Source organism: Vulpes lagopus, chromosome 23, assembly GCF_018345385.1.
Source record: "Vulpes lagopus strain Blue_001 chromosome 23, ASM1834538v1, whole genome shotgun sequence".
In the NCBI taxonomy this organism is placed as follows: domain Eukaryota; kingdom Metazoa; phylum Chordata; class Mammalia; order Carnivora; family Canidae; genus Vulpes; species Vulpes lagopus.
In genome coordinates this window covers 40,719,157-40,733,578 of record NC_054846.1, presented here as the reverse complement: position 1 = coordinate 40,733,578, position 14,422 = coordinate 40,719,157, and the positions used below count along the sequence as shown (strand labels likewise).

The window sequence follows — 14,422 nt, the reverse complement described above, 5'->3', positions numbered from 1 at the left end:
TTTTACAACCTTTTATTTTGTGAGTCCCACAACTAATTTTTACAGATATATTCTACCTTTATTTGTGGAATTTTTTCTTCCAGTCTTCAGATCATTTTCTGGATTATTTACACTGATAGGAGTCTTACCTAGTTGTATCCATGGGATGAGGTAAGTTTATGGTCCTCCTACTCCACCATCTCCCCCTGCTGTCCAAGGTGCCTATTTCTTTTGAATATTTCTATATACTTGAATTGTATGTACTTCTTAATTTCTTACATATTAGCAACTATATTAAATGCATTATTAGGGTCAGCAAGGAAACATATAAAAGGGTATGAACTTAATTAGTCAAGGCCAAGATTATAACTGGGCTTTACTATCCTAATCTAAGAAAGTTGAGTTCCTGGAGGGACATACATTGTTACTGAAGGTGTGTGTATATATTTTCAGTAAAAACAAAATCACAGAGATACATACTTGATTTCAAAACTATCCAGTGTGTTAAATCAGCTCCATAGCATCAAAAAGTGTGATTCAGTTTGAATTTATGTTCTGTATTATTTTTTCTATTTATACTAAACAAATATTCAGGAAACACTTATTATTTATCAAGAAAAGTGCCAAGATGTGGATATAAAACAGTGAGAAAAACAAGATACAATTCTTGTTTTTACATAATTTAAAATCTAATGAAGGTAAGGGACTGACGGACAGTAAAATGAACTGAAGGACAAAACATGGGATGGTGGTTATGTTCATGGTAGAAGTAAAGAGGGTGAAAAGTTAGGGCATGATGGTGTGGAATGAGGAGAATGTTCCAGAAAAAAGGGACAGTAACCACAAAGGAGAGAGCAAGGAACATTTAAAGAATTGGAAGTCATGTATAATGGAACATGGAATCAGGTAGGTGGGAATGCTGAGGAAGGTGGGGCATTGTAGACAATATGGAATATTTTGTTCTTTGTCTTAAGAGCAACTGAAGGGTCTGTAAAAAGGTAACTTTACATAAGCACATTTGTAAAAAGTCTTCTCTTGCTGCAGTGTTACTCAGCATTAGATGGGAATCCAGACACCATGAGGAAACCAGGAAGAAAGTACTGTCATCTACATGAGAACCTATTATAATTTGCAATAGGCTAATGATAGTAGAGAACTGTATAGATGTGAATCATATTAGGATGCCAACAGATTTAGCTAGATTCAGGAAAACAAACCATGGCTCAAAATAATGAAAAACTATTCATCCTTTGAGAAAAAACTAGTTAGGATTAGTTTCCCAATACTTGGAAGACTGTAAATCCACCAGACACAGTTAGGTTCTTCACTGGGATTAGTAAAGTTAATGATAAAAAAAAAAAAAAAAAAAGACTACTAATGTCATTAGGATTTAAGAAAGTATATATCAAGTTAAAATGTGAAATTATCAACGTTTCTCAATGTTTGAATTGTTTACTTGTACAACTTCAACTTGATAATGTAATAATCTACTCTTTGGAAACCATCTGTTATCCAGTGTGGTGATAAGTGTTTTTTTTCGCATCTAGTATGAAATAATTCAGTCCTAGTTAATTTCACTCTGATGTCTAAATACTTTTAAAGAGCTACCCACACATTAATCACATGTTATTTAGTACCTTTATGACAGTGTTAAATGTACCTTAGGAAGGTACCTTGTTATCATAAATATCATTTAAATAATAAATTTTAATGTAAAAGTGCCTTCAAATTCATCAGAGAATATTTTATCTTTACTTTATTCTTTTACATTGCTCTAATATCATTAGTTGGCATATGTTTCATGTATGTTCCTTATAAAAACTGTCCTAATTTTATACAGGACATGTACAGATAACCTGGGAATATTGTGAAAATGCATTTTGATTCAGTAGGTACAGTGTGAGCATGCGATTCTGCAGTTCCAATAAGTTCTCAGATGATGCCAGTGCCTCTGGTCTAATTATGACATTTTTAGTATCAAGGTCTTCTAACCCCTTAAAACCGTCAGTGATCATTGAACTTACCGGATTTCTTTGTTGATGGCATCTAATTGTTCCTGAAGCATCATGGCTAGAGTCTGGGCATCAGAATGACCACTTGGGGAGAGAAGATCCATTGAACTAAAAATAGTTTCTCTGTCATCATCATCAATATCGGACATTTCTGTGTCACTTTCAAAAGGGTGGCTGCTTAGCACTCCAATTTGCTGAGTTCTATTCCACTCATGATCCCCAAGAGATTTCACCTGTGTGGTAAATATAAGAGTAATTATCCTATGTATCATACTGCTCATTATCAAAGCACTATTCTGAAAAATATCAACGAAAGGCACACATGCCTTTATAGTTAACCTAGGAAAAAAATTGATTATTACCATTTTAATGTATTATTTTGATAAAATATTTCATTGGCATCTGAAGTAATTGGCAGAAATTGTTAGCATGAATATCAAGAATTTTCACAGGAATAATGATGATAACCTTAAGTATGATTTCTAGTTCAACCTCAACTCAACATTTAAAGCATCTATGTCTGAAACATTTTTCCTTCTTTCCAAATATAACAATCTGTATTCACTTGTATTGAGGCATTTCCATCTCTTTTACTAATTAGTCTTACTTATACGTTCTTATTATAGGCTGAGACTACAAATATTATCACACAAGTCATATAATAATTCTCTTCCCAACATTCATTTACATAGATTCTTACAAAGTATAATTAAAATAATATTGAAAAGTGATTTAATTTCATCTCCACTGCTCTGATCACTTAAATGGTTCACTGATTTTTTTTTAAAGCCCAAGGCACACTAATTTATATGACTATGGTTTTTTATTTGATATATAATATATCCGTCATGTGAATGAAAATCTTTTTTTGTAAGTAATCTCTACACCCCATGTGGGGCTAAAAGTTATGACCCAGAGATCAAGAGTTGCACGTTCTACTGACTGAGCCAGCCAGGTGCCCCGATACAAATCCTCAGTAACCTATTTGCCAGTGTCTTTCAAAGCTAGGATCTGAGGATAGGGGAGGAAGGGATGTGAGAGAGGACCTAGAGTTTTTTGCATTTTAAAAAATTGGTTTTTATTTTTGTGGTGATGTAAAATGATTTTTGGTGGGGAACCACATGATATTTCCCAGAGTACTTATTTAATACTTGAGGACCTGAATTAGCATTTGTTACAAATTGTTTTGGTACCAAGCAGCACTAATTTATTTATCATCTAAAAATGAGAAAAGAACTAAGATGGATTTCATTTATTCTTCATTTGTTCACTTCTTATTCATTCATTTAAGAGATATTGAATGCCTGCTATGAGGGATGACACAGGTACCAATTAAAAAACATAGGGTATCAAGAACCTGTGTACAAATAAGGACAAGTAGGTTATATAGTATTCAACAGATAAAGGTGGTTGGGGAGTACAAACAATACTTAAGTCACAAAGGAACTAAATTACTTCTCTGTAAAATTCAACTATAAATTAACAATATACATAGCTTACAAACTGACTGAATGAAGACTCGCACCTGAGTTTATCATGAAGAGTTCTCTATAACACTTTCAATAGTTTATGTACAGTTTCTTCAAAGTTTTATTAAAATAGTAATTATAATTAAAATATTTAATCCATTTTAATTGACAATATGAAAACCACTGTGTAAGTCAAGCCAAGCAAAAGTCCATTTGTTTGGCAATACAGCATAAGGGATTAAAAAAAAAAACGTGGAATTTGAAACCACATAAATAGAGGTTCAAGTTTTGACTCTATCACTTTGCTGGCTGTATAATGTTGAACACTTAAAATTTCTGAGCTTCATTTTTTTCTATGTCTGAAGCTAGTATAAAAATAGTGCCAAATTCATAAGGTTATGTGGACACACCTGGAAAGGCTTAGTTCAACTTCTGGCACCTAGCAGCGGTTTTACATAAGTTATAAAAATATGTCATGTGTCACACTTGAAACTAAAATTTCTAGCGTTTTGAATTCTCTCAGTATTAAAATTCTGTCCAAGATGGAGCAGTATATTTACTTAGAATCATCAAATACTTGAAATAAAAAAAAATAACCTTTGCCTCATCTCTTCGTACACCCATGCGGCCTCTCCTGGGTCTTCTTATTACTTTAGTTGTCCTGTAATCAGACTGGCTGTCCACAAGGGAACCAACGGAATACCGCAACTCAGCTGAGGTGTCTAGATGAGTTCTAGAAAAAGGAAAAAAAAAAAAGGCAATATGCAATGTAACTAATCTCAAAACTTAAACTTCCCAGAAAATCACTATAATTTGCTTAACTGTCAGTAAAGAATAAATCGTAAACTCTCAAGAAAAAAGAAAACAAATTCAAGGAATTGTCATGACTCTTTGAGATCTCTTCTGAGGCTTGTGTCAGAAATTCTGGTCCCAGGTCCATTCTTGAAAGTTAAGTGGATTTTCTGCTTAGAACATATATATATATATATATATATATATATATATATATATATATATATATAAAACCCTGCCTATTCATTAATTATCATTTTCAACTGTGGTAGTAAAATGAGATGTGTTAAGCCTGACAACTAAGATCCTTGGCTTCAATTCTGGCAATACTCTTTAGTTCAACTACTTAGTGTACAGATCAATATATGTTGTTTATTGTTGTACCTGTTGTAAATATTCCCTACTAATCTAACAGTAAAATGTGTATACTTTAGGGGTTCTAGAATTCTCTATTTTCAGAGTTCTACTATGGAAATTAATAAAATACTTAAAATCAGATTGACTCAAGGTTAATAAACTTATTTTTTAAATAAAATAGGATATAGCACTAGTACATTTTTCAGCTTTTGATAAGACATTGTTTCAAAAAGATAAAGAAAAATCTTGTGATAAGCACATTTGAGTCTGAAATCTGCTTAGAGATGAAGTAGTTGGAAAATTCTAACTGAAAAATACTATCACACTGATTTTCAATAACCATGATAATAAAGTATACTGTAATCAAAGTGTAATAAAGGTTTCCCTAGACAAATTATTTCTATATAGATTTACAACAAATTCAGTTTATTGCTATAATAATGATGATAACAGTGACAGCTTGCTGTCCTATAAAATGATCAATTGTCAGTAGAAAATATGCTTAATGCTGTATTTTCTCTGGAACTGGGGCTCCTGATGATCTAAGCTCTTTCTATTAGTTCTCTGTGGAAAAAGTAAAGGAAAAAAACCAAACAATTCCAAATGATTGGCAAGATTAGAAAAGGGTAGGTAGAAGGGAGAAAAAATAAGTGGGAAATATCAGAAAAGGAGATGGAATATGAAAGATTCCTAACTCTGAGAAACGAACTAGGGGTGGTGGAAGGGGAGGTGGGTGGGGTTGGGGGTGACTGGGTGGTGGGCACTGAGGTGGGCACTTGACGGGATGAGCACTGGGTGTTATTCTGTATTTTGACAAATTGAACACCAATAAAAAAATAAATTTATTAACCCCCCCCCCAAAAAAAAGAAGAGAAAAGGGTAGGTAAAGTCTAGTTTCTGCAACAGTAGAAGACATTGACTTAACTGATGGAAATCCTTGTTTTGTCAAATAGAACTTTAAAGCAAATGAACTAAGAAATCATCCACTAAGCAGAGGACAGATATTGTTTTTTTTTTTTTTTATAGAGGTGAACTTGAAATTTAATCAAGCAAACTGGTTTTATTATGGATTAGTCATATATAAAAACTAACGAACCAGGTCATACTCATAAATAGGCCTCTATAACAGAGCCTATGTTTTATGAAGACAAAGGCCAGACTTTTAGTCACCACGTATGCTTAAGGGGGTATTCCTAGCATAAATAAACACTTGATAAATACTGGTAAGATAATGAATCAATGAAATTAATTATAATACAGTCTAAACTATCTACTTCAGAATATTCTGGGTATCTTTTGCCTGTCACTGCTTGGGTAGTGTCTTTATGGTCATCAGAGTGGAGATTCTAAAATTATAACTCATCATCCTAGGAGTACTGTTTTCTTGTTTTCTCTCTCAACTCCAGGCCATTTATAAAAACATGAACCATAATGCAAATCTGCTCCTACTGACACAGCACTTAAAACTCTTCAATGGCCTTTACAAGGCCCTCCACAATCTAGAACTCTCCTACTTTCTAGCTTCACTTCTAGTTACTGCCTCCTGTCTCTCTCCATCTAGCCATATTGACTTTTCAATTTCTCAAACAACTCACACTTTCCTCTGATCCCGAGCCTTTGAACATACTGTCCTTTCTGCTGCAAATAGTCTTCACGAATTTATGTGTTTAACATTTTTAATGTCTCAGATTAAAATCCCCGTTGTCTTATACTACTGTAGCCCCTGGTATTCCCTTTATTGTAATAGTCCTCACAGTATCCCTGTATTTCCCATTTGAAACATGTATTCATCATCACTATTACCACTATCTCCCCACTGCACAGTTTCTTGCAAGTAGAAAGTGCTTTAATGATCTTGAAAGAACAAAGACCTGAACCAACATCAACTGTAGAGGAGCTCATTGCTTATACTTCATCTAAAGCCATTACTTCTCACCTGTCTCCTTTTACTCAGCTCTGTGAGCCACTTTACTAACAGAAATCAGAGGCGATATTTCCATATATTTCAACTTTTAAATAATTTTTGGTGTACAATATTTTAGTCACTTGGGGGTCAAAGTTACAATATAGTCACTGGTTCTTTTAGACAAGAACCTGTGCAGTTTCCTCACCTGAATCTTCAGTCACTCTTGCATATAACCTCACCAAAGAACTTCCATAGACAAATCAAGTCCGAATTTTCTTAAAGAACATCTTTTATCCATCTCTCTGCTTCCTGAAATATCTTCCATTGTCCTTTCCAATGACCCAGATACTACCTTTCTTCAGAGTTAAGCCAAATCAGACTTTCTCCAGCAGTTCTGGAGCTCAATTTATTATTCTCAGATGAGGTACTAGTAGAGAATATGTTACTGATACTCACTAACTTTAGCTCCTCTCTTCCTACAGTCTCTGCCTGTAAGATCAATGACATTCTCATGCATCTTCTGTCTCCTTTATTATGTCTTTTTATTTTTTATTTTTTATTTTTTTTAATTTTTTTTTAAATTTATTTATGATAGTCACAGAGAGAGAGAGAGAGAGGCAGAGACGCAGGCAGAGGGAGAAGCAGGCTCCATGCACCGGGAGCCTGATGTGGGATTCGATCCCGGGTCTCCAGGATCGCGCCCTGGGCCAAAGGCAAGCGCCAAACCACTGCGCCACCCAGGGATCCCTATTATGTCTTTTTAAAAAGATTTTATTTATTTATTTATTTATTTATTTATTTATTTATTTATTTATTTATGAGAGACACAGAGAGAGAGGCAGACACAGGCAGAGGGAGAAGCAGGCTCCATGCAGAGAGCCCGATGCGGGACTTGATGGCAGGACTCCAGGATCACACCCTGAGCCAAAGGCCGGCGCTAAACTGCTGAGCCACCCAGGCATCCCCTTATTATGACCTTTTAAATTGTGTACTCAGAAGCATGAATGTTTGATAAGTAATTGCTGTTCAATAAATACTGTTATCCTATAACATACTATAAATTCCATCCTGTCCGTTTATCTATCAATAGTTCCTATAATATTGTATATTTGTGATTTACTGTTTATAAAACCCTTTGCTCACCTCGCAAAGCAAGCTTGTGAGATAGTCATAAAATATTATTTTATACAAATTCATATAAAATACATATAAAATTTGAACTTATCAAGGAAAACGGGCTTTCCAAAATCAAACAGCTAGTAATTATTTGTCTCAGATCTAGGAATGTTGGTCTTCTTATTCTTGGTCTAGTTTTGTTTCTACTACAGGTGTTGTATCAAAGAAATTTGTTCTGTATGTTGTTTCCAAGCTTCCACGATGATCCTTCATTGTGGATAAAAGTCACCTTATTAGGCTGTCTCATGATGACTCATTGCAGTGATGAACCTTGAGACAATACTTCTACAACTCTTGTTTTTTCTTTTTTCCCCAAGGATACATATGTATATATTTAATTCCACTATAATTACTGTACAGTGTTATACTAATTTCAGGTGTACAATATATAATGATTCAACAATTTTATACTTTCCTCAGTACTCATCATGATAAGTTTACTCTTAATCTCCTTCACCTGTTTCACCCTTCTACTAACCCTCCTTTCCTTTGGTAACCACCAGTTAGTTCTCTATATTTAACAGTCTTGTTTTTTGTTTGGCTCTTCCCCTCCCTCACTCACCCTTTTATTATACAACCCTGTATTTCTAAGACCAAAGCTCAAAAATCCAACAAAATGGCCATTTGGTTCCATTAAAAAACACTAAATTTGTTGACTTGTTGATGCTCATTCTATGTATTTACTCTGTTGATATTTTATCAGCTCTTCTCTTCAACACCATCATCATCATCATCTTGTCACCATGTGAATATGTATCATTAAATTGATAGTTTTAGTTCAGATATATCATAATAGAGCATTTAGAAAAATAAACATGATTTTCTAAATTAAAGACTTACATTTTGAAAAGTTATTTGGGTGTTTTTATGCCTGAAGAACTGTGTTTCTTATATTAAATTGAAGGTAGAAATACTGAAAATACTGAACCTTATTTTTATTAATACTTTACATTAAAGAGAATATAAGCACCTTTATTTTTATTTATACTTAAATCATTACTTTTATTAATACTTACATTAAAGAGAATATAAGCACCTTTAGAATTTTTTTAATTTTGATCTTTCCTGAGTATCTGAAAAATGCTTTATTAGGTATTCATTCATTCAATGATATCTATTGAGAGTATAATATACTAATGCTTGTTTGTTAATTTGTTTTAGGTACTGAGATTATAGTAACCAAAAAAACCCCAAAATTCCAGCCCCTGTGGAGCTAACATTCTTAGGATAAACATGAGACCAAGAAAAATGGACTTCTAGAAGTCTGCAGTGGTCAAAAGTTTCAAATAGCTGATGTGATTGTGTTGTCTAATAAATAAATGATCAAATGAGTAAATCCTTGTAGGATTTCTTATTCACTTTAAATAAAAGGCCCTAAGCACCAAAAACATTTATACGTGAATCATCAAGATTGATCTATCTATCTAGAGAGTAAACAATTATGTCACTGCTTCTTTCTTTCAACATGGGGAATTGAGTGAAAGAAGATGGGTATGGCTAAATTTATTTGTTTTTAAAACATGTATAATTTCTCCTTCACTCTGTATTTGCAACTAACTTAACAAAACAGGCAGTGCTCAGGGACCATAGTCAACGATATTTCTTTAGTAACATTAAGCACTGAAAACATTTCTGTGTGTAGAGAAAAGAGGTGTTGCCTCTTTCTGGAATAAGATGTAATTTCCTTATATACAGTTTCGTTTCGCCAATTTAGATTTTTTAATGTATTTGTAGCTATATAACTAAATGAATAATACAAAAGGTAATAATTTAAATTATTATTATGTATTTGAAGAACAGATTACTAAATTAGAGAATTATTTCTGAATATAGAAACAGTAAATCAGTAAGGGAGTAAACATAGGGCAAGACCTGCTGAGCAATAAGAGGTACTTATTTATTTTATTTGAGGCAATAGGAAATCATAAGGAATTCATATTTATTTTTGATGAGCTATAGATAGCATTTCAGTTTAACGTTACCTTGATATTGTGGGTTCAATTAAAGAGCCGGTTCTCATTTTCAATTGGTCAAGTTCGGATCTCAGCTTTTCAATTTCTTCTGCTAATCTTTCCTAAAAACCAAAGAAATTTTACTCAGAAGATATGTAAATGCCAATAATACCAACATTCAATTATGATAAATCAAGCTAACAAGCTTAATGACTTTTTAAAAATGTAAAACTGATGGATATATTTTTATTAAAGATTATTAGACATGACAGTAAAATATGCCTAAATTTTTCCTTATAATGAAAATGTGAATATCAGAAATTAGTAATAAATTATCTATAATATATGACCTTCATTAATCCTAAATTTTTGCAAACATACAGGAACACTAAGATCATGACTAGCTATGTATACATCACTTCAAAATGCAGTCATAATGAGAGCCAGTTCAAAAAATACGGAAAAGGTCTTATTTATGTAGTAAGTGAAGGACTTTGATTATTTTATAAGCAGAGTAGTGCACATGGATAAAGGAGAAAGAAAAATGGATGAAAAAGATGAGGAAAAAAAATCATTACCTGATACAAATTAAAATTATCAGCTTGACATTAGTAGTATTATTTGTACATCTGAAAATTTTCTCAGATTGGTATTACAGTCTGTAAATTTTTTGAGTGGTCTTATAGTCCTTAATTAAATGCTTATGTAAGCATTTAATTCTGTCTTCATGATTATAACTTTTATAATGTTATAAAAATTTAAATGTATCTTTCTGGACTTTCTATTGCTCTTTATTTTTCTCATCTCAGCAGCCAATGCTTGACATTTTACTTGACTCATATTTCATTTCTCACTGTACTTTTTTGTTAATGTGGCTTTACCAATATTTCTCTCATCTTTTCTTCTTACTATCATCATTTTACTTTACATATTTTTTATTTTTTTCTCTGCATTATTTCACCAGCTTCCACAGAGGTGGTGCTGACTTCATTCTCTTCTCTATACACTCTTCTGTAATTGTGTCATTTTAATTTTTTTAAAAAATGTATTTATTTTAGAGAGAGAGAGAACATAAGCAGGAGAGGCAGAGAGAAAGAGAAAGAGAGAGAGAGAGAGAATCTTAAGTAGACTCTGTGCTGATTGTGGAGCCCAATGTGGGGCCCAATCTCAGGACCCTGAGATCATGACTTGAGCTGAAACCAAGAGTTGGTTGCTTAACTGACTGTGCCACCCAGGCACCCCTAGTTGTGTCATTAAAAAAAATACATATGATCAAATAAATAATTTGCCTAACATATTCAATGGTTTCTTATTCCATTTATTAATTCATTTGTTAGCTATTTCCACAAATTATACATAAAGCACCTCTGTTGTGCTAAGCACTATGTTAAAATAGCAAAATAAAAAATTCCCTATCCTCATATAATTTATAATCTAGTAAAAAAGACAATAAACAAATAGTATCTATAGGATGTTGGTAGGAAAAAGAAGATAAGAGAGTCATTCATGGAAAGGCTCTCCAATAAAGTGTTATTTGAGCAAAGATCTAAAGAAAGGGAGGGAGTTAAAAATAAATGAGAACATCTTAGGAAAAGGCATAACAGGGCAAATGCACCTTATTGGGAGGAGTATATTTGTTGAAGGAGTGGGCAAGGAAGTCACTGGCTGAATTGGACAGGTTAAAGAGAAAGACAGATAGGGAATAGATTTAGAAAAGTGTGTTTGCAGGGCTGGGAAAGGGTAGTCTGGAAAGACCTTGTCAACCATTTAAAAATCTTTAGTTTTTGCTCTGATTGAGATTGGAAATGACTGAAGGATTTTTGAGCAGAGAGATGATATGATCACTCTAAGAGCAGTGAAATTGACTGTTGAATAAGATTGGGAGGAAGAGAAGAAATAAAATTATTACCGTTCTTCCAAAAACATGGGCAAGACGATTGTGGCTTGGACACTAATGGTGTCAGAAAGAGAATGGCTGGATTTCAGTTATATCTTGAAGACATAACTAACGGAAGTTGCTATTGGACTGAATGTGGGGTATGAGATAATGAAAGGGGTCACGAATAACTCCAAGGTTAACCTGAGTAAGAGAAGGAGTTGTGATTTACTGAGAAGGCAGCTGCTGGTGTTCGGGGTGGAGGGACCGACTTGTGATGTCTGAGGTGCCAAAGTGTCCAAAAAAAGATACTATGTTGGCTTACATGAGCTCTCTCAGCAGAGAGGACCCAGTAGGTGATCTAAATTTGGAAATGTTCAGTATATAGATGGCATTTAAATCCGTGAGATCAGTTGAGACTGAACTCAGGGACTGAACATGGAGAAGAAATTTGAAACCAGTCCTAGGAGTTTCAAATTTTGGAGATCAACATGATGCAGAGAAACAGTAAAAAGAGGTTGAACAGACAGGAGTTTTTGCTAATGATGTACAGTTATAGATTATGGAGTGGAAATTTGAGAAGTTCTAGGCGATGTAGTTAGATGAGGAACAATGTTCAGCTGTATGGGATGATATTTAGAAATGAGATATGACCTAGGATTTGTTTCCTCTAGTTACTAGCATGAACAAGGGTGCAAAGCTTGGAATGTTTAGTTCTGCTGGTTGCTTCGGCAGATTGTTGAAGCTACAAGGCTTGGGTAGGTGGTGGGGGAGTGGGTTCTGGGGATCCTGCCAGGAGCACACAGAGCTTTGGATAACATAACATTGCATAACAGGACCAAATCCAAAATCCACAATCTGGCCACAACCTAGTTCTTTAACCACATACAAGTCACAGCAAACTTCCGGTGATTCAGCAAATCAATCATCTTTGTTTTTTCTCTGTGCTATTGCATGGGTTCCGTCTTCTGCCCAACCCTCTCTATTTGATTTTATATGCCTTCAAGAGCATATATGCCTGATGAAATGGCATCTCCCCTGTGTAGATTTTCTTAACAACCTCAGAAAGAATTAGATGCTATCTTCCAGGCACCATCTTGTATTACGATAGCAGATCTATCTTTCAGGAGATGGTATATACTGACTGTGGGACCAAATAGTTTTAAATTAATAACATAATATGTATCATTCAGTGGGGCTTAATATACAATTGTTCTTTTTTTAAATCTTCATTCTCTCATCTTTTCCAATACTTTGCCTATGCCACACTATTGCCAGATCTTTCCTCCTTCCCTCCTTTGCTCCCTCTCTCTCTTCCTTCTCTTTTGTTCAGCACACATTTGTAGGTTACTTCTTAAATTAATGATTAGATGTTATTTGCTTATGCTAAACAAAATGAAGTCAGACACAACTGCTAACAGGAATGTATAGGCTAATGAAGGAGGAGAAGTCATATTAGCAATTACAGCCTTTAGCATTTCATTATTTGGTCCTTATCTGCCTTTTCTATCCTACAATAAGAATAACTGATTCCAGCCAGACTGTTATGCTCATTATTATTTAAGATATCAAACTCCCTACTTACCCCCTCCCCACACAAAGCACCTGCAATCATGCCATATACACTGTATTTGAAAAGCTTGCAGCCTAGTCCTACCATTCTTTAAAGTTTTGTCAATTCACACCTTCCTGAAGCCTTATTTACAGCAGCCATGCATGGTGAGCTCCCCTACCTGTAGCTCTTACTGTTTCACTCATTTGACACTTGGCATCTGCTACTCTGCAACTCGCTGTTTTGTCAGAGGTATGTTCTCTCTCCTCAATTAGATTTTTCAGCTACTTTGGAGTTAGGATCATGTTTACAAATACATAACTTAGCATAATTTATCATACAGAATAGATATTTAATACTTTTCTGCCAAAATGATACCTCAAACTAAAGACAAATTAGTGCATACATTTTTATTCCATTTGTATAAAACACAAAAAAATCAAAAGCATTTTTTTTCCTGTTAGAAGTCAAGGCAGTAATTATCGTTTAAGGTAACATAATTGTACGTTAACATGAGGGGGGCTACCATAGTGTTGGTTTTTAGTGTGTTTGGTTTATAAAAATTCCTCATGCTTTTTCTATACGTGCACACTCTTCTGTATGTATAATATAAAAGTTAAAAATTTTCTAAACAGATAACATCTTAAACTTCTTTCTTATCAAATTTATTTTACAACAAAACATTCATCAGTGTAAAATAGAAAAATGGGTAAAATGTAAGTTTCCATTTTACCTTATCATGTAAAGATTCTTCTAGATTCTTTCTGAAAGTTTCTGATTCTTGAATTAAAACATTCTAAAGAAAAGAAAAAATAAAGAATTAACTAAACAGAAAATAATTATACATGCAGATTAATTTTTTATTGCTCAAGATTCTTCTTTGATTCCTTCTCTTTGATTCCTTCTTTGGTGCAACTATTTCTTGGTTTCCGTGGAAACCAAATTTAAATAGAATCTTTAAACACGATACTTTAACATTTAGAAAAATACATAATTTAAGTGGGAAATGTTATTTTGTTCACTTGGATTGACGAGTGGAATAAATATTATCTTTTAAGCTATTTTTATTTTCCTCATCTTAGTCTTTTAAAATTTGAAATAATTAGGTTAATCTTAAAATGAGCATAAGTGAGTAATAGTGAAAAATATTAGCCAAAGCTGCTATAGATAAAGAATTCCGATGAACTCATTTTTATTACTTAAAGAAAAAAATAAATTATCAGATCATATTTTTGGAAAGTTTAATTTCTGGACTTCTATTTCAAAAACAGAATAATTAATTTCTAATGGTTAAATTATTAGAGAAATAAGAATCGAAATTTTAACTATTTACAAAACTGTTATATCTCAT

General features: G+C 33.3%; 1 protein-coding gene across 11 annotated transcripts in view; it reads right to left on the bottom strand.

Moving 5' to 3' along the window:
* The window catches only part of PPFIA2 (PTPRF interacting protein alpha 2), a 465,246-nt gene that overhangs the window by 83,640 nt on the left and 367,184 nt on the right, over nucleotides 1-14,422 (bottom strand). For all 11 annotated transcript variants that reach the window (XM_041738828.1, XM_041738826.1, XM_041738829.1 and 8 more), the window contains 4 exons: nucleotides 13,805-13,867; nucleotides 9,674-9,765; nucleotides 4,058-4,193; nucleotides 2,004-2,224 (listed from right to left, as the gene is read on the bottom strand). In XM_041738828.1, coding sequence (XP_041594762.1) covers nucleotides 2,004-2,224; nucleotides 4,058-4,193; nucleotides 9,674-9,765; nucleotides 13,805-13,867 — 512 coding nt within the window. The remainder of the gene's footprint in view (nucleotides 1-2,003; nucleotides 2,225-4,057; nucleotides 4,194-9,673; nucleotides 9,766-13,804; nucleotides 13,868-14,422) is intronic.